General features: G+C 42.1%; 1 protein-coding gene across 4 annotated transcripts in view; it reads right to left on the bottom strand.

Annotated features, from left to right (window-relative positions):
• LOC139240875 (SWI/SNF complex subunit SMARCC2-like) overlaps positions 1 to 21,331 on the bottom strand; it is an 875,893-nt gene that overhangs the window by 671,630 nt on the left and 182,932 nt on the right. For 3 of the 4 annotated variants that reach the window (XM_070869381.1, XM_070869383.1, XM_070869380.1), the window contains exon 11: positions 6,233 to 6,363. In XM_070869381.1, the coding sequence (XP_070725482.1) occupies positions 6,233 to 6,363 (131 nt within the window). The remainder of the gene's footprint in view (positions 1 to 6,232; positions 6,364 to 21,331) is intronic. The other variant, XM_070869382.1, reaches the window with a different exon arrangement.

Here is a 21,331-nt window from a genome sequence, read left to right on the forward strand (position 1 = left end):
GAGGTGCTGTTTCTTGTAGAATGCCACCTTCTGCAAGGAGAACAAGGTGCACTGAATCAATTGATATTATATAGTGAGCAGTTTGGGTTGCAGCATAATTTAATACAATTTAAAGGATCTTGGCAGCTGAACTTCTAATAATTGACTGAATACATTTTATGGATGCATAATGATAGGCAAGCATTAATCTTTCTCACCTTCACCCTTCTATTTTTCTTTTATTGGCTTGCTCTAATACTTTCCAACAATCTTCGTGTTCCCTTTATTGTAGGCTACTGCATTAACTCAGGTTAACCATACAGTTTGTGAAGCTATTCAAGTAAACACTTCACCATATATTCTGATCCCCTCAGGATTTTCACATTCAACCTTGCCGCTAAACTTTATGTTTTCTTGAAGACACCTTGTTCTAGATATCATTCCAGGTGTGCCTGCCTGACTGCCTCTCAAGCCTGATGTACTCTCCGTTTGGGAGAAGCTTGGCCCTTTGCCCTGAAAGGCCTCTTCATCAGATCCCTACTCGGCCAGTTATAAACAGTATGGCGTCTTCCGTTAAGCGAGCTTTGCAGGTTTTGCACACTCTCCCTATTTTCACATAAAATAATGCAATCCACATCTGAACTGGCCACTATGCCCCATTTATACCTCAGCACCATTACTGCAAGTGCATTCTGATTGCTTTCAGTTGAGCATTATTTCTAATTTCACTAAAAACACAAAGAAAACATGTTTGTTCTGGAGGAGGGGGGTGCTCTAACGATAAGTTAATTGTTAATAAGAAAAAGGTTAATTCACGTTTAATTAATTCTGTATGTTGAGTAATTTCATCTTAGTAGTAATGGAGAGGTCGACAGCAAAACACACTCCACTCCTCACTACATATAAAGTATTGAGACAGCAATATCTTGGCCCAGATAAAACTGGAGTGCAACTTTTGGTACAATATTGGAGTAAGTTCCCAGGACCTGCCAGTCAGAAACAAAAATCAAATACAGCTGGAGGGCTTCCAGTCCACTAACAGAGTCAAAACTAACAGTGAATGTGCATTTAACAAGCTTTTGATATTGATAAGTCTCCAACTTCTTCTAGTTCTGACGAAAGGTCCTCGACCTGAAATGTTAACTCTGTTATCTCCGCTTCTCAGATGCTGCCTGACCTGCTGAGTGTTTCCAGCATTTTCTGTTTTTATTTCAGATTTCCAGCATCTGCAGTATTTTGCTTTTGCTTTGATATTGAAATATGTTTGAAGGGTGTGTACATTAATTTGTGAAGATCAGTTTGTTAAGATCAATAGAGTGAGCCTTGGCTCAGTGTTGGAATTGCTGCCTGTGTCAGAAGGTCAACTGGAACATTTTGCTACGTTCAAGGTGCTATATAAATGCAAGTCGTTATGGGAGTGAGCCCTACTCCAGACAGCACTACCAAGCGGAGACCAGAATTCCAGCCTCTGAATACTGGGTTGACATCCAGCGGTGCGCTCACGTCCAGTGGGAGTGGTGTTGTGACCCCCATCACAATCTGATAAACCAATTGGCCAGATATGAATATACATCGACATGCTACACCCTGACGTGAACTGTGGCTATGCACAGGACTTTGTAAACATCCTGGCTGCTGAGAAGCCAAATGGCAATACCATGTATTGATAGCCTTCCCCATCGAAATTGAACCTGACGAACTTCCACATGTGATGTAGAAGTAGATATCTTTTAGATCTATGGCTGCAAGCCCCTCCCCAGGACTGACAAAGAATGTACAGCACATAAACAGGCCATTCGGCCCAACTGGTTCATGTCAGTGTTTATGCTCCACACGAGCCTCCTCCCATCTTACTTTATTTCACCCCATTAACATAACCTTCTATTCCTTTTTCCCTCATATTTATCTAGCTTCCCCTTAAATGCATCTATGCTATTTGCCTCAACCACTCCCTGTGGTAACGAGTTCCACATCCTAACCAGTGGGTAAAGAAGTTTCTCCCGAATTCCCAATTGGATTTATTAGTAACTGTCTTATATTTATCTCCCTTAGTTTTGATCTTCCCCACAAGTAGAAACATCTTCTCAATGTCTACCCTGTAAAACCCCTTCAGAATTTCGAAGACCTCTATTGGGTCTAGAGAAAAGAACCCCAGCCGTTTCCTGATAAGTAAATCCTCTCAGTTCTGGTATTACCAGTATGAATTTTGTTGGCACCTTCTCCAGTGCCTCTATATCCTTTTTATAATATGGAGATCAGAACTGTGCACATTACTCCAAGTGTGGTCTAACCAGGGTTCGATACAAGTTTAACATCACTTCTCTGCTTTTCAATTCTATCCCTCCAAAAATGAACCCGTGCTTGTTTTTATGGCCTTATTAACCTGCTTCGCTACTTTAAGTGATTTGTGTATCTGTAACCAGAGATCCCTTTGTCCCTCTACTCCATTTAGACTCTAATTTTCCAAGCAATATGTGGCCTCCTTAGTCTTCCTACCAAAATGTAACACCTCACACTTATCAAGACTGAAATTAATTTGTCAATTACATGCCCATTCTGCAAGTCTATTAATGTATTTTGTCTTCCTCAGTATTAACTGTACTCCTCAATTTGGTGTCTTCTGCAAATTTTGAAATGTACTTTCAATTCCCGAGTCCAAATCGTTTGTGTGAATTGTGAACAACAGTGGTCCCAGCTCCAATCCTTGTGGAACACCACTTCCCACATTTTGCCAGTCTGAGTCGCCACACTTAACCCCTACTCTGTTTTCTATTTTGTAGCCAGCTTGATATCCATTCTGCTACTTGTCCCAACTCCACATGCTCTGACCGTAGTCATGAGCCTAGTACATGGTGCCTTATCGAAGGCCTTTTGAAAATCTAAATATATTACAACTACTGCATTACCCATCTCTACTCCTTCTGTTACTTCTTTAAAGAATTCAGTAAGGTTGGTCAAGTGTGACATTCTCTTTCAAAATCCGTGTTGACTATTCTTTATTAGGTTTTCGGGTTCTAGATGTTTTTCTATTGCATCTTTCAGTCAATATTCCATGATCTTTTCTACCACCAATATTAAGCTAACTGGTCTAATAGTTCCCTGGACTTGTTCTAGTTTCCTTTTTAAATATAGGAATAACATTAGTTCTCCGTCAGTCCTCTGTCACTATTCCCTCTCCTAATTAATTTTTATATATATCTAATATATATGTAATACTGCCTCTGTTATATCTTCCCTAGTTTCTTTTAATATGCATGGATCCCCTTTCTCTTTTTGGGAACGACGCAATATCTGAGCAGAAGCCTGTTGTCTCCTGTTGGGGAGGTACTCATTAATTATGCAAACGATACCTGTATGACAGGATCCCACAAATGATTCAACAGGACTACCTCACAAAGCCTCGGAGTTATGTTCATTAACAAAAGAAGAGATCCCTTCTCAGACAATCACTAGTGCCCACACATCCAATGTACTTGTCCCCCATTTCAGCAGGAAGTGCTATAGATGGTGCCCTTGGTCGGGTTCCTCCTTGGTTGTTGAGTACCTCGAGGGTTGGGACTGTGAGGCCATAGGTACCCAATAGCTAAGGGAAGAAATGCAACTAAAATCTCTTGATGTGAGGCCACAATGGAGCAGCCCGCCATTCCAGGGTATTGGGTCTTCAATGAGGGACAGTGGTAGACTGTGAAGAGGACTGCGGTCTATTTGTGGGGCCCTGTGATACACTAAACCTGCTGAGTAGGCCCCGTGACACGTCAACCACCCCTGAAATAAGTGACTAGGACACTGTACAGGGGTTCTGTCTGATCACTGACGAGGACATTGTACAGGGGTTCTGTCTCATCACTGACTGGGACATTGTACATCATCATAGGCAGTCCTTCGGAATCGAGGAAGACTTGCTTCCACTCTAAAAATGAGTCCTTCAGTGGCTGAACAGTCCAATACGAGAGCCACAGTCCCTGTCACAAGTGGGACAGATAGTCGTTGAGGGAAGGGGTGGGTGGGACTGGTTTGCCGCACTCTCTTTCCGCTGTCTGCGCTGATTTCTGCATGACCTCGGCGACGACACCCAAGGTGCTCAGCGCCCTCCCGGATGTATTTCCTCCACTTAGGGCGGTCTTTGGCCAGGGACTCCCAGGTGTCAGTGGGGATGTTGCACTTTATTAGGGAGGCTTTAAGGGTGTCCTTGTAACGTTTCCTCTGCCCACCTTTGGCTCGTTTGCCGTCAGGGAGTTCCGAATAGAGTGCTTGCTTTGGGAGTCTCATGTCTGGCATGCGAACAATGTGGCCTATGCAGTGGAGTTGATCAAGTGTGGTCAGTGCTTCAATGCTGGGGATATTGGCCTTGTCGAGGATGCTAACGTTGGTGCGTTTATCCTCCCAGGGGATTTGCAGGATCTTGTGAAGACATCGTTGGTGGTATTTCTCCAGCGACTTGAGGTGTCTACTGTACATGGTCCATGTCTCTGAGCCATACAGGAGGGCGGGTATTACCACAGCCCTGTAGACCATGAGCTTGGTGACAGTTTTGAGGGCCTGGTCTTCAAACACTCTTTCCCTCAGGCGGCCGAAGGCTGCACTGGCGCACTGGAGGCGGTGTTGAATCTCATCGTCAATGTCTGCTCTTCTTGATAAGAGGCTCCCAAGGTGTGGGAAATGGTCCACGTTGTCCAAGGCCGCGCCGTGGATCTTGATGACTGGGGGACAGTGCTGTGCGCGGGGACAGGCTGGTGGAGGACCTTTGTCTTACGGATGTTTAGCGTAAGGCTCATGCTTTCGTACGCCTCAGTAAATACATCGACTATAATTTGGAGTTCAACCTCTGTATCTTGTACAGGGGTTCTGTCTAATCACTGACTTGGATATTATACATGGGTTCTGTCTAATCACTGACTGGGACATTGTACAGGGGTTCTGTCTAATCACTGACTGCGACATTGTACAAGGGTTCTGTCTAATCACTGACTGGGATATTGTACAGGGGTTCTGTCTAATCACTGACTGGGATATTGTACAGGGGTTCTGTCTAATCACTGGGACATTGTACAGGGGTTCTGTCTAATCACTGGGACATTGTACATGGGTTCTGTCTAATCACTGACTGGGACATTGTACAGGGGTTCTGTCTAATCACTGACTGGGACATTGTCCAGGGGTTCTGTCTAATCACTGACTGGGACATTGTACAGGGGTTCTGTCTAATCACTGACTGGGACATTGTACAGGGGTTCTGTCTAATCACTGACTGGGACATTGTACATGGGTTCTGTCTAATCACTGGGACATTGTACATGGGTTCTGTCTAATCACTGGGACACTCTATAGGGGTTCTGTCTAATCTCTGACTGGGACACTATACAATGGTACTTTAAAAGCCTGAATTGCATCAAGAGATCTGTAAACTTCACCAACATTGAAGATCTGAGCTATTTGAACCCTCCCCCTTCCTTCCACAGTTTATACAGAGACTTTGAAACAGAATGCTGATATAAATTGCCAAGTCTCATTATTTCTCCTTTCGCATTCTGTGATGCTGGGTCTATCCTGTGGGACATCAGTTTGGCTATAAGCAGTTTCTGACTATGCTGACCCATTGCATCAAACAGGATTTCACTGTATTTGCTTTTATTTCTGATCTGAACCCAATTTATTTCTCCAGTCCAGAGATTATCTGGGCCTGGGCATAAAGTCTCGAGACATAGTAAATGTCAGTAATAGACAGTTGTTGGTTATAAAACCTTGAAAGTGTCGGATTTGATCCCAGAAATATTCTCATCACGATTGCATGCTTAGGAAATCAAAAATGTTCTCCCAAAGTGAACAACGTTTGACGCTACACTTGATACATTTTTACAGTACCTAAAACTATAAGCTACACAACAACACAGTGTTCAAACAACAGTAACAGGACAGAATACAAGGTTGGGTTGTACTACGTACATTTGAAAATATTAACTGACTCTGGTCCTTCACTTTGTCACTGCAGTACAGCAGAGCAGAAATACAATCTAAAGTCATTTTGGGTGGCTGTTGGGCAGTGCATTCAGTGTGAACACTGGCCTTTCATCTGAAACTAAATCCAACTTGGACTGAAGAGGAAGTGGCTAGTCTCTGGGACAATTCAAATAAAGTAAACTTTGAGCAGCCTGATCTACTTCCAATTGAACAAACGTCCACAGCATCATGTACAATCAATAGGTCAATATAAATTCAAAGTGACGAAAAGCATTAAACGAGAAAAACTTATTACCGCTTTTCGGTAGTGTGACCTCTTCTACGTTGGGGACAGGGGAGGGTTCATCCATGTCCTTGGTCAGGTCCTCTTGGTCCTCCTCTCGATGTCCTCGCTTTGACTTGGCATATGGTGTGGCAGGACTGCGTCTTAAAACAAGGTGCAATGCGGTCATCCGCTCAAGAGTACAACATTCTAACTCTTTCTTTATGTAGTCATATTCTATTACTGAGCAGCTACATTCACTGAATGTGGAAAATCAGGTGGAAAATGCTCCAGATACCAATACTGTTACTCCGTCAAGGTCCTTGTGTATTTTACATTCAATCAATCTTGTGCTGTAATGATGCAGAAGATTTTTGCTACTAGAGGGCCCCAATCAAAATATGTAAATGCTGGAAACAGGTAAGGCAGCATTTCAATTTGTACCCAATGTCCAACAGCAGCTGAGATAAACCAGGCTCCAGGTTTGTGAATTGAAGAATTTTCTATCACTTTGCTGTGCTGCCATTAGGCTACAGCTGGGCTGCTGTGAAGCTATGCTTGAATTTTATTTTGGTTTAATATGGACTTCAAGCACATAACAAAATGCAGACAGAACAAGAAGAGCTCAATGACTCTGATCCCTCCAACAGATCCTGCACAATTTTCAGTGTCACAGATTCTTAACAATTTTAGTTCCCAAAGGATGTGAATAACTACAGATAACAATGCTGAAAAGATTAGAATTCCAGTTATGTCATAGACAGAAATATGGAGATGACAAAGACCCCAAGTTCATAGACTACACTTGTTCTTCAACCATATATTCAGTTTCTTCTGGAAGTTGAAGCAATCCCCATAAAGACAGATGACCTATCTTGTAGGTCACATTTGAAGCTAATTTTATTGTTGAGGAAATCGTGCTATATGTGCACATCAAATGTTGGCATGACATTGCAGATAGGGAGTGCCCCATTTGGTTTCCTGCACTGATTTTGTATAAAGCTCCAGGGCTTGCGCCATTGTGTTTTGATCCAAGCTAAATAGACGCTGACTAACTGCCAAACTGAAACCCAAAAACTTATACTCCTGAATGATTGGCTGTGTGGGATCAGAGCATGTGGAGGATGCAGATCATTCAAAGAGTTGAAGAAGCACACACAAAGTAGGCAATCTACCTTTACTCCATTAACTATCCTCTACACACTGCAGGACTGTACCAAACTACCACTAATTTAGAAACCATAACACCAGCTGCCACGATGACCTGCCAAAGACATTATTCTGTACAGCAAAGCTAGATAGTAATATTCAGTAAATGTGTGTTACACATGTGGCAGCCTTGTAAATACCATCAAATAAAACCTGATTGAGGAATGGCCAGAAAGGAGCTATGGAACTGCTGGAATGACCTTTAACCTGCCCAGCAACCACTTTAACTGTGAGAGGCCGAAAGCAGTTGACAGAGGATTTTGTGCTGAATGAAGGTAAGAGAGTGAATTTGGACTGGGCTGAGCATGAGTATAGAGCTAAGATGGATGAATCTACAACACCAAGGCAGGTAAATGAGAAATGTTGTTGTAGAGTTAGTATATGAGACTAGCACAGCAATTAAGTCATGTAGAAATGGACGAGGAGCTAGTTTAGTGATGTGTGCGGCATCTAGTGAAATGAATCAACAAGTGAATATATAAAGATTCCACAAGGAGTACACATGATGACTATCAGAGGGCCAAGCTCAAGAACCAGCTGGCTCCGCTCCACAACACACCCGGTTGCAGTAGGTGGTCTTCAATAGACTGAGAGGGATACTGAAGTAGAGCTTGAATCGGACTGCCTGCAGGAAGAGCTAGAACAAAACCCTGTGGGCCTGGATCTTAACACCTATGATAAGGACAAGGTACAGGGGTAGGAAACCCAGAGCAACATTGTGGCACCATGAAGCAAGAGTTTACCCATAGGGGAAAGAGACACACCAACCAGGAAATTAGGCATATGTTAGTGGTGTGGTGGGGCACTCCATAATAAGGGGTCAGACAGCCAGAGTTGCAGCTGTAACTTGAAGGCCTGAATGATGTGTGCCTCCAAAGCGCCACTGAAAGGACTGGGTGGAAAAATATCTAGAAAGGGAGAGTAAACAGCCATAGAGGAGCCAATGACAGAGTATAAAGTGAGATGGTGTTAATTCAGGGAGCGTTTGAGGAGTTAGGTTATAGATTAAAGGGCATGACCATCAGGGTAGTAGGCTCAAGATTACTGCTGGCATCATGTGTTGGATGAGTTGGTGTAGAAGGAAGAGTTTCTGGGACAGGGAAAATGTGAAATGTAGTTTACCTAAACAGGCTTGGTCCTTGCAGAGAGAGTAAACAGGACAATGGGGGAAGATTGGAACAAAAAAGGTCGGGGTAGCGGTAAACAAACAGACTGAACAGAAAATAAAATTTATGACAACAGACCAGAAAAATTACGTAAGGAAAGGAGTGTTTGAGAGACAGGTTTAAATCTTCATATAAATAATGGAATGAAGTATTGGCATTAGGGGGATTTTTAACTCGTGAGAATACGGATATTATTGCTATCTAAGAAACATGGCTGTCAGCTGAAGTTACAACTACAAAGAGTTGCTCTATTGATAAAGAATAGTACAGGAACTACAGAAAGGGAGGGAAGAGCAGCAGAAGAGATAAGGAATGATATTACAACTACAGAAAGGGAGGGGATGGTGTTAGATGGGATAAGGAATGATATTGCAGTTACTTTGCGTTTGGGAAGGACTTTGTCAACTTTGGGAAAAATGTGTCTTTCAGAGGGCCAGAGCAACTGCATTATAGATGCAAATTATTTCCTGTATTTACAGTCGCTATTTGCTTGCCCTTTTCCATGCTACAAAATTGAGAAGGGCTCAGTGCAGTCAAGCATCCACATAATATTCATTAGACACTCAGTTAAAGGATTTTGAAGGAAACTGATAATATTGGACTCCGTTATTTTGTTTTGAAACAATTTACATATTGGCTAAATCAAATAATGAGCTGCCAGATGCTTGCTGTAACTCTCTGTTTGTGTAATTATATTCCTTGCAAATAAATCTGACATTAGTTTTAGCCAGAACAGTCTGACTGTATGTTGTTTTAGATGCTGGGAACCATGGGTCTACACAGTGCTCAGCCTATTGCAATTCATTGAACGGGTAACTAACATAATGAACAAGGGTAATCCACCCATTGCAGTTTATTTGGATTTTCAAAGGGCATGCAGCAAAGATCTTCCTGCACAGTAGTACAGAATGTTAAGGTTTAATGAGGAGATGATAAATTTTCCAGATTGAATCAGAATTGGCTCAGTAAGAACCAAATGGTAAATGAAACATGATCTAGCTGGGAAAAAGTAAACACTGCATTGAGGATATATTAACAGTACAGGGGGATTGAGAGTAACGTTCCCTTTAAGCTGCGTGGCCGTGCGGCCCTGCAGCTCCACGGCAGCTGGCTGACCGGCTTTTAAATAGGAAAAAAACGCACATGCCCGGTATTTTGAATGAGCCGCACACCCCAAAAAAGTTAAAGGGAACATTGAGTGAGAGTACAGTGAGATTGAGAGTACAGTGATATTAACTATACAGAGGGATTGAGAGTATATTGTAAATAACCATCAGTTAAGCACTAATCCCTGAGGAGCTTTGCTCATCGCCTTCCTCCATTCTCAAGAAGCTCCATATACAGCTCCCTTTTGCTTCGTTTGATTGATCCAATTTCTGATCCACTCCAGATACCCCTCCCTGTACCTATATGGCACTATGTCAAATTCATTGCTAAAATGTAAATATTTAACATCCACTGGGTTCCTCATGTCCACTTTATCACATCAAATAAAATCCATTGGATTTGTCAGACATAATCTCTCCCATAAAGTCATGCGGACTCCCTGTTTCATTGTTCCGTCCTTCAGGATGACCTGTAATTTTTTTAACGACTAAATGTCAGGCCCACTGGCATGTATTTTTCAGGTTATCTTTATGTTCCTTTGTAATATATTGGTGTTACAGCTGGCCTTCTGTAATACTTGGGTACTACTGTTGTTTCCAATGAATCCTTAACCATTTCCATAAGTACCCTTGCGTGCGTGCAGTCCACCTAGGTTGAGTGCCTTGTCCTCTTTTAGTATTCTCAGCCTATCCACCTCTGAATTGGGAAGGTAACCCATCGTTTCCTTGATGAACATGGAGGAAAATCATTAAAAGTATTAGCCGTCCTTTGGTCACTCATTCTCATGCCACCCTTGGAATCTATCTACATAATCAGAAGTGTTGCCTCTGGCATGCATCCTTATAAATTGACAGCATCGCACATGCAAAGTGTATGTCACATTAGCTCCTGACTAGGTCAAATATCATGTATTCATAAAAATAGATTAAATGGCAACATTGGAAACAAACCTACTAATGAGCAAGTGGTAAACAGGTACGAAAAGAACAAATCAAGAACCAGCAGTCAAGAGCTACCAGAAACCCAACTAGCAAGGACAAGGGGAACAAATGAGATCTAATTGGTCGCCATCTTGTTTTCCAGTAGTCCCAGGATCACAGTATAAATTATAAGGTTTGGATCATCATAAACACAAAAAATTAAACTCTCAAAAAAAATCTTTAAACTTACCCAGAAAATTGCCCATGTCCTCTTGGAAAACTGTCCAATAAGTTTTGCCTCCACAGGCTTAGCCCCTCTCAGGAGCTTGGGGCTTGAGCTTTGCACCTTTCCTAGCATTTGCTTTTTGTTCAGCTTGCCTTCCCTCCCAATGATTTTTGGGGTTCCATGCATGTGTGACGATGATATATTTCCATTGTTTAATGTTTAGATATTTTGTAATGTATTAGAAATGGTCAGAGCAGTTGCAGGAGTATTTCTTTTATTTATGCGCATCTGAAATAAACTCAAAAGCAATAATGTAAGAGCACCAAAGTCTGCAACAACTAACTGTACCATTATTCAGGTTTGCAGCAAGGATAAAAGTCCTGAATTTAAACATTTATTTTGGCAATACCTTTTATAGTTGCACTAACTACTACTGCAGTTAGTCTCAGAAAAGAAAAAAAAAATCTAAATTAATCTTCTCAAACTTTATATTTCTTGATCTTCACAATAAAAACTCAGATGGAGGAGTCTGACCATCTGATATTATAGGTAAGGATAGGCTTTATAGTTTTTATATTATCTGTGACTTTTGGCTTCCTGAGAAAGTGACTATTTTCTGAAAGTGACAATTTGTTCTTCTGATATTGTAGCTGTCAGTGTTGGCCTGGCCTCCATGAAATTGTCTGTACGGCTGAATAATGCAATTGTTTTGAAGAGAGAGAGGGGAAGGGCAACTGAGAGAGCACGAGAGAGGGAGGGTGCAAGCAAGCATTCACATGCAAGAGAGGAAAGAAAAATTTGCCTGCTAAAAAAAAGAATGAAGCTGTCGGTCACAGTGTAGAATACGTGTGTGGTCATCTTCACAGTAGGTGAATGGAAGTGCCGTCTGTGCCCTGTGACAAATACATAATATTTCAGGCTTCTGCACATGTGGGAACTACATTTTTGGGAACTACACAATATGAGTGGAATCCTGTTGTCTCCTACTTGAGGTGGAATAGTTTCCAACTCTTAGCAACTTGTCAATCTCGATAGACACAGTGTCAACAATAGGACGCTGTAAATGCTCTTACTGGATTACCGTGCAAAACCTCATGGGTGTGCTTCTGAAATGAAGCCACCCATTCTACAAACCGACATGCTAAAAGCCATACATTGCGCCCGAGTCCAAGGCTTGAACTGTTGTTTGCTGCTGCAGCATGGCGGCCTGTATTTAATGCTCAATGATAGGGTAGTGAAAAAACTGAGAAATAGAGTGGTCTGCTTTAGCGACTGCCTGTAATTGCACGATCCACTGGTACACCAACACTGTTCAGTCAGCTTTGCGCACATCATCCACACCTGGTTAGAACGTGAGACCTTAAATGATTTATTTCAATTTTTATAGCATTTAAAGCCTTTGGCAGAGGTTGATGTTGCCCTCCTGTCCCAACTGCGAAGGCATGTTGTTTGTTTTAATGCAGCCAATATATTGCATACATCAGTGTCGGCAGCTGTACCAAGTAACTAATAGCCCAGGTAGGGGGAATATGATCTGCACCAAGTGTTAAAAATTCCAATTGTGTCCCTCAGTCTCCTTGTTTTTTCTTTCTGTTTTATGACTGTCTTATGACCACCTTGAGCGCATGTGATTGGTCAATGATTGCTGCCATACGACCGGAAAACAGCACTGCCGATAGTGGATCCTGTGGACAGATTAGCAGCATTGATTTGATTTATTCATATGTATGTTCGAATAAGGGCAGCTGATACTTGCTCTAGAGGCTCGCAGGCTGGTGTTGACAACCTAATTCTTGGAATAAACCTGAAAAAGAAGAAAAATGTGGACTGGCCGCTTTGGAAATAGAACGAAACATGTAAACTGAGAAAATGAACCTAACCTATTCCTGTGGAGTGGCTGAAACCTTGTTCTAATCTAACATCAACCTAGGCTGGGCAAAAGCAAACTATCATAATGGCACAGGCGCTTTATAGGATGCAGGAGCCAGAGCCCAGGTTACCACCAATTCCCAAATCAGGCATTTTGTGTGTGTGCTAAGAAACAACCAAATCAAGATCCAGTTTACTCCTCCTGTGGGGTCAGAGACCCATTTCTTCTGTGCTAAAGTCCTCCCAATCCAGTACTAGATTGGATTTTCCCACTTGCCTCCATCCACCAAAACGACCAACTTGCATCTTGTAAAAGTCAAAGGTGTAGGCGGTAATGAATTTAAGATAATATAGCTCTCCTGTGGCATTGCTCACAGATAGTCTGGGTGCTGGACTGCAGATTATAATGTGTAACACAGTCCTGTGTACCCTAACCACAACAGCAGTTCACCCATCTCTGTAATTCACCAAATTTACTGGAGCAATGTAACATGAGGTCTGCTTCCGCCACCCTTTCAGGCAGTGCATTCCAGATCACAACAACTCGCTACGTAAAACATTTCTCCTCATCACCCCCCTGGTTCTTTTGTCAATTATCTTAAATCTGTGTCCTGTGGTTACCGACCCTTCTGCCACTGGAAATAGTTTCTCCCTATCTACTCTATCAAAACCCCTCAAAATATTTAACACATCTGGTGATTCTTTTCAGAATTGTGTAATCTTATAAAATTGGTTTCTATCCGTATGCATTGGCCGAAGTGAAGGAAGGCAGGGAGAGGTGTAACTGAGTGAGCTGCCGACCTGCGAGGAACCATCAGCAGCAGGTCGGGCCTTAAAAGGAGGAGCAGCGTGGTGACATGCCACTACAAGGTGCAGCGCGAGCTGGTCTGGGAGGGCGACGGTTGTGAAGAGGACGACTGGATTGGACGTCACCATAGCTCAGGTCGCTGATTGGAGCGTGGGCAGGTACAGCAGGAGCGGCGAGGTCAGGGCGCAGGAGCGGCGAGAGATGGTAGAGCGACGTGATCGGGGCCCAGGAGAGGCGTGCGTTCAGGGCCCAGAAGAGGCGAGGGCCCAGGGGCAGCACGGGCCAGCCCACACTGCGATATGTGCGTGCGCTAGGTCCGTGCAGCAGAGCTGGTCTCCTGTCGTCTTGGTTAATCCTTGCCACTGGACCAAGTCCTAGCTCTGTCAAGCCTGTGTGGTGGCTGGTGTGCAACGGTCACCACACGTTAAAAAAATCCACACACATGCATCTTCCACCCTTCAGGATGTAGTTCAGGATCTGGAATATTAGGTCCTTCATTGAAACACCTGTGAACTCATCCCTTTTTGGCATGGAAGCAAGTCATCCTCGATACGAGGGACCGCCTAAGAAGTAGTGAAGGAAGGGGGCAGTTGAAAAGTGTGACAAAATTTAAAGCATTTCAATAGTCAGTTTTGTTCTACTTTGTGGTTAGTAAATGATAATATTAATAAAATGAGAAGTTGATTGCTCGATTTTCTGATGGCCGCTCATTCTTCAGTGTCACTTTTTGATTTGTTCAATCAGATATTTGACTGGCAACTTAATAGTTTATTTCCACCAATCCCAACTTTTTTCTGTATCAGCATGTAATGCTTTGAGATGATAATTCTAAGGCCATGTTTTCAGGTTTCATGCCTTTGATATGACACACATGCCAGATGCAAGACTTTTAATTAAATAGGGTAGAAGGTAATTTTAGATTGTTGCATTATGTATTATGAAACAGAAAGGACCTTTAAAAAAGATGTAAAACTAATATATTGAGATCCTTCAAGTTGTAAAAGTTACTTAAATGTGTTAAACTGACAAGAAATGAAGAGGATAAAAGATGTTTCCAGTTATCAGAGTTGAGGGATTCAGACTGGGCACTGTTGGTATCTGCTAATCAAGAGCTGAAGGACTTGATAGTGGGGTCAGGGGTCTTGATAATTTGTCAAAGATTCATTGATAGGTGGCTAGCACACGCTCTAGTAGGAGAGATAACCAACGATGGAGAAAGGGACCAACTAGAGAAAGCGCAGAATAAGTGAGGAAAGAGACAGTGGAGAGAGGGAAAAGAAACATTGGATTACTGTAAGGAAGAGCCATTAGAAGGACAAGAGAAGTATAGAACTGGCACTGGTGAAACAGGTCGAGGAACTCACAAGTGACGTGGGATGTAAAGGGGTAAATAGATATTATTGGACTCGACAGGTGAACAGGGAAAAGGAATGGTGTGGGGGGGAAGGCAGGATGCAGTAACACATTCAAAGGAGACAACGAATGGGCTAAGATAGAAAAGGACGGAAAGAGAGGTAAGAATAGCAAGATTGGGATGTGAACTTGCACTGAATGAGAATCCAAGCTGTGGCCCATGTATAAAGGGCTGATGAGGCTGAGAATCATTGGTAGTTGTTCATTTAGGGGTAAATGATATATGCAGAATATGAAGGCCTTTAAATACATATATGAGATAAGATAGCAAACTGAACAGAGGTAATGTGAGATAATGTTCTCAGAGTTACTTCCAGTGCAAGGCAAGGTAGGGGTTAAGACTAAAAGGAAAATTGAGGAGGTTAATGTGGCCAGCTTAATGGCACGAGAGAGGAAGCAGAGGAGAAGGGGAAAGAGAAAGAAGGGATAAGGAGAAAGAGGAAGAGAGGGGGAAGGAAAAGAGAAAGCAAGGAGGAAGGAAAAGAGAAAGAGAGGGGCAAGGAGAAAGAAAGAGGGGATCGGAAGGAGAAAGAAGAGAGAGGAAGGAGTAAGGGGGGGTCACTAAGAGAAAGAGGGGGAGGAAAGATAAAGAGGGGGAGGGGAAAGATGAAGCGATGGAGAAGGGGGAATGGAAGAGAAGGCGAGGGGGAAATAATAACATAAGAAATAGGAGCAGTAGTAGGCCATACGGCCCCTCGAGCCTGCTCCGCCATTCAATAAGATCATGGCTGATCTTCTACCTCAACTCCACTTTCCTGCACTGTCCCAATATCCCTTGATTCCCTTAATATTCAAAATATATCGATCTCTGCCTTGAATATACTCAACGACTGAGCCTCCACAGCCCTCTGGGGTAGACAATTCCAAAGATTCACCACCCTCTGAGTGAAGAAATTTCTCCTCATCTCAGTCCTAAATGGCCAACCCCTTATTCTGAGACTGTGACCCCTGGTTCTAAACTCCCCAGCCAGGGGAAACATCCTCCCTGTATCTACCTTGTCAAGCCCTGTAAGAATTTTGCATGTTTCAGTGAGATCACCTCTCATTCTTCTAAATTGTAGAGAATACAGGCCTAGTCTACTCAATCTCTCTTCATAGGACAATCCCCCATCCCAGGAATCAGTCTGGTGAACCTTTGTTGCACTCCCTCTATGGCAAGTATATCCTTCCTTAGGTAACGAGACCAAAACAGTACACAATATTCCAGGTGTGGTCTCACCTCGCATTTCTCCACATTATATTCCATTTGCCACGTTCTTGCCCATTCACTTAGCCTGTCTATATCCCCTTGAAGTCTCTTTGCATCCTCTTCACAACTTACATTCCCACCTAGCTTTGTATCATCAGCAAACTTGGATATATTACATTTGGTTCCTCATCCAAATCATTGATATAGATTGTCAATAGCTGAGGCCCAAGCACCGATCCTTGTGGTACCCCACTAGTTACAGTCTTCCAAGACAAAAATTACCCGTTTATTCCTACTCTCTGTTTTCTGTCCATTAACCAATTCTCAATCCATGCTCGTATATTACCCCCAATCCCATGAGCCCTAATTTTGTTGAATAACCTCTTGTGTGGCACCTTGTCGAAAGCCTTCTGAATACACCACGTCCACTGGTCTCCCCTTATCTATTCTGCTAGTTATAACCTCAAAATAACAGATTTGTTAAACATGACTTCCCTTTCATAAATCCGTGTTGACTCTGCCCAATCCTATTATTCTTTTCTAAGTGTCCTGTTATCACGTCCTTAATAATAGATTGTAACATTTTCCCTACTACTCATGTCAGGATAACTGGTCTGTAGTTCTCCATTTACTCTCTCCCTCCTTTCTTAGGGCCCAATTTTGGCCATGCCGTTTTTTTGGCGCACTGACCCGCTGTGCGCCGACTTTGTGTGCTATAAACTGCCCTGAAAAAAATGGCCCCATCCTGGCCGCTCTGCAGAGCCTCCAGTGCCCTGGCGCGGCACAGCTATATCAGTGGGGGGCGGAGCTACAGGCCTGCGCCAAAACGAGTGCCAGCAGCGTTGCGCATGTGCAGTGGTTATTACCTTTGAGATAGGAAAATTGGTGAAGGGAACAGGAGGGAAAATGAGAAGGCAAAGAGGAGGATGAGAGAGAGGGAGGAAGAGGAAAGGGTGGGGAGAGAGGGAGAAAGGAGAGAAAAAGAGGAAGAGACAAAAGGAATGAGAGGAGAGAGAAAGCATGTGAAGGGAGAGCAAGATAGAGGACAAGACATTTGGGTTTTGCCTGTCAGCTGAAATTTTAGAGATGTTTTAATTTCATTTGGTTGCTGAGGAAATCTCCTCCACCAAAAAATGTTTTTTGAAATACTACCTGATCTACCGTGGTGTTACTCAAGGGGTCCGCAGCATAGTTATGATGTTTAGCTGTTAAGAGGGAGCCATGTTTCACCCTGGCCTGTACCTTTAACACCACTGCTGTGTTCTTCCTTTGGTAAAGTGCTCTAATTCGGCAGATCTTTATTAGAGGCTAAGTAAATCCTTGGCTTCTGTCCTTGGGTAAACAGGTTATGAAAGTTTTTTAAAAAAACAGGAAATAACTAGCTTTTTAAAGAAATACATTTTTGACACTTTGAAATATGCTGGATATAGGTGCAAAAGTTTAATATTTATCTACAATTGATTGCATCTTACATAGGGCTCACTTCTTGCCCATGTTCACCATGCTTCCTGTGAGACAATTGTGAGTAATGCTTTTCATATGAAAGGTTGTAGAGGGTAATAGGAAAATCCTATATCAACACTGATCTATTATGCTGTATCATGCCTCCTACCACCTTGCCATGCCCTCTCAACCTCGTCAGTCTCATACAACTCAATTCTGCTTTTATCTCTGTTCTGCTGCCCGCAAAACTTAAGGTGAAAATCAACTGATTTGTTGAAGTAATATTTGTGTTACTGCCGTTATTCTGGTTGTTAATTTAAAAAATATATATTTCTGGCTCTGCCTGCCTAGAGACTTGGCCTCTGGCCCTGCTGCTGGCTCTGTTGGCTATAAAGAAATACTCTTCTGGCATGCCCTGTCCCCAGCTCAAACAAATGCTAGCACCCAGCTCTTTTAAAAAGATAATTTTTCCTCTCACACAGCTCTTCAAAAATATTTTCCCTCTAACCCCGATCACAGGGTTGCCAGCTATTTAAAAAATATATACTCGTCCTCTGGTAGGCCTGCTGCTTTTTGCTGCCATTAAATTTTAAAGCATATTTAAAGCATGGTCCCAGTTCTGTTCTTGGGCTGTGTTCTATTCCCCAGCTCAGCACTTTGCCTCTGTCCCTGCTACTGTTAAATTAAAAAAAAATGCCTGCTCCTGGCTCACCCAGAGTAAGACCACAGTGGATGCGTTTGTACATCTTCAAAATCTTGCATATTAAATATCTCCTGGAATACTTTCTCCATCACACTTTATTCTTTTACACCTATTTCTTCTACTTATCTCTGATTGGCTCATTGCTGCCACCCAATGTATTCATTGTAAATTTATGCTGAACAATTTCTAATTTATGGTTTAAACTTCTTCCAGCTAATTAGGTGACATACAAATTTATTCCACCTCAAGGAAATTTCCTCCGGGTAATTGTCTGTCATTCATGTTTATTCACTGGGATTCACTCAGATTAAATTCTTAGAGGGGAAGGTTATCTAAATGTTAGAATAATAATTCTTTTGTCCGCCATTTTTTGCACAGTAACTGAAATTTCCAAAATAAAATTTTGAACAAAATGAAAACATGATAAAATTACATATTTCACAATAACAATCACATTTGGTTATAAAGTTTACTTTGTTTGAGTATTTTCATTAATATTCTGACACGAAGGCCTCGGCCCCTTTCAAAGCCTGGGCTTGAAGTTTATGCTTTGACCAACAGCTGTCAACTCTGTTAGCTTCAGGGAGATACAGCAGTGTGTGTACACAAGTGTATGTGGTGTACACAATGTCCCACCATACAGCAGCAATTTCTTACTGCTGTTTGTCCCGTCAGAATTGCTGACTTTTTCCCAACACACACTGGACAACAAATTTTCATTTTTTTTCTTAAGATAATACAATTTTATATTTTAATTATTCTGCATAGATGAATTCAACTGCTTAGAAAAAGCTAGAGATCAGCTGAACTTGCAAAGCCAAAATAATGAATTTATTTTTCTACACTGAAAAGCCCCTCCCCTCTTCATTTTGGCTTCACTAGTTACAAATCTTCCTCTTTTCAGGTAAATACATCAGTTCTCAGATAAGTTTTAGAATGTATCTAAGAAGTAGGATATAGGATGAATGAGAAAGACTCAGAAAGAGAGGGGCAGAGAGTGACAGCAAAAGAGAAAGACAGAAAGCAAGAGGTACAGAGAGAAAAACCAAGCCCCAGGCCCCCAAGCGAGGGCATGCCTCTGAGAACTAACTTATCGCTCAAATTTCCAAATGAACAGAGAATTCTTCGAGTAAGTTTACAGTTTTGTTTGGGAATTATTTAAGTTTGTGTGTGTTTGTTGTGTTAGAAACCTTATTTTTAATTTCCTCTGGTCACTGGCAAAGCAAGATGGCGGCCAAAAGGATTTCTTTTCACCCAAAAGTATTTTGAACAATTTAATTAGTTCCCCTTCTCCTCCTTGCTGGCTGTTTATTGGTAACTGTTTACTAATTCGTCATCGGTACTTTTACTACCTCTTCAGTAATATTTTCAGCAACCAACATCATTCAATTCATAACCATGTTACTTTTTATGAATAAATTTGAGCCAATCAAGGATGCGTGATGGAGACTGTGACGTACACTTTGCATATCTGTTACTTGGAAGTGTGATGGACATGTGTGAGACTTTTAATTATTTCAGTATATTAATAACCTGAACACAACACTACTCCAGTAATACATTAATTACTCTTTTCACTTCTCCCTGAAACGTAATGATGATTTTTGTTTTGAAGAGGGCTTCCTGGGATCAGAAGGCATTCCAGGCAGTATGACAATTATTGGTGATTCTCACAATATATCAGCACATACCAACACCGCTAAATGCTATTTCTATGGATAGCACTCTTTGGCTGCAGTTAGCTTCAAGAACAGGGCAGGACATGCATAGGATTACATAGGACATACGACACAGAAACAGGCCTTTTGGCCCAACCAGTCCATGCCGGCGTTTATGCTCCACTCGAACCTCCTCCTGTCTTTCCTCATCAAAATCTATCAGTATAACCCTCGATTCCCTTCTCCCTCATATGCTTGTCTAGCCTCCCCTTAATGCATCGATACTATTCGCTTCAACCACCCTCTGTGGTGGCGAGTTCCACATTCTCACCACTCTCTAGGTAAAGAAGTTCCTTCTGAATTCCCCATTGGCTTTCTTGGTGTCTATCTTATATTGATGGCCTCTAGTTATGCTCCTCCCCACAAGTGGAAACATTCTCTCTGTGTCCACTCTATCAAAACCTTTCATAATTTTAAAGACCTCTATTAGGTCACCTCTCAGACTTATTTTTTCAAGAGAAAAGAGACCCAACCTGTTCATCCTTTCCTGATAATGTATACCCTCGCATTTCTGGTATCATCCTTGTAAATCTTCTCTGCACCCTCTCCACTGCCTCCATCCTTTTTATAATATGGTGACTAGAACTGTACGCAGTACTCCAAGTGTGGTCTAACCAAGGTTCGATACAGGTTTAGCATAACTTCCCTACTTTTCAATTCTATACCTCTAGAAATAAACCCTAGTGCTTGGTTTGCTTTTTATGGCCTTGCTACCTGTGTTGCAACCTTTAGTGATTGGTGTATTTGTACTCCGAGATCCCTTTGTTCCTCTACCCCACCCAGACTCGCACCCTTCAAGTAATAAGTGACCTCCCTATTCTTCCTACCAAAATGTAATACCTCACATTTATCTGTGTTTAACTTAATTTGCCAATTATATGCCCATTCTGCAACTTTATTAATGTCCTCCTGTGATTTATTGGAGTCCTCCTCAATTTGGTGTCATCTGCAAATTTAGAAATTGTGTTTTTGATTCCAAAGTCTAAATCATTAATATAAATTGTGAGCAACAGTGGTCCTAGCACTGATCCTGTGGAACACCACTACCCACCTCCTGCCCCTGTGAATAGCTACCCTTTACCCCTACTCTCTGCTTTCTGTTTTGAAGCCACCTAGCTATCCATTGTGCTACTTGTCCCCTGACTCCACATTCCCTGACCTTGTTCATCAATCTATTATGGGGGACCTTATCAAAGGTCTTTTGAAAATCTAGATAAATTACATCTACCTCATTACCCTTGTCTACTCTCTCTGTTATCTCTTCAAAAAATTCAATGAGGTTGGTCAAGCAAGACTTCCCCTTTTGAAATCCATGCTGACTATTCATTACTATTTTTTGGTTTCTAGATATTCTTCTATTT

This window comes from Pristiophorus japonicus, chromosome X (genome assembly GCF_044704955.1).
Source record: "Pristiophorus japonicus isolate sPriJap1 chromosome X, sPriJap1.hap1, whole genome shotgun sequence".
NCBI classification, from domain to species: domain Eukaryota; kingdom Metazoa; phylum Chordata; class Chondrichthyes; family Pristiophoridae; genus Pristiophorus; species Pristiophorus japonicus.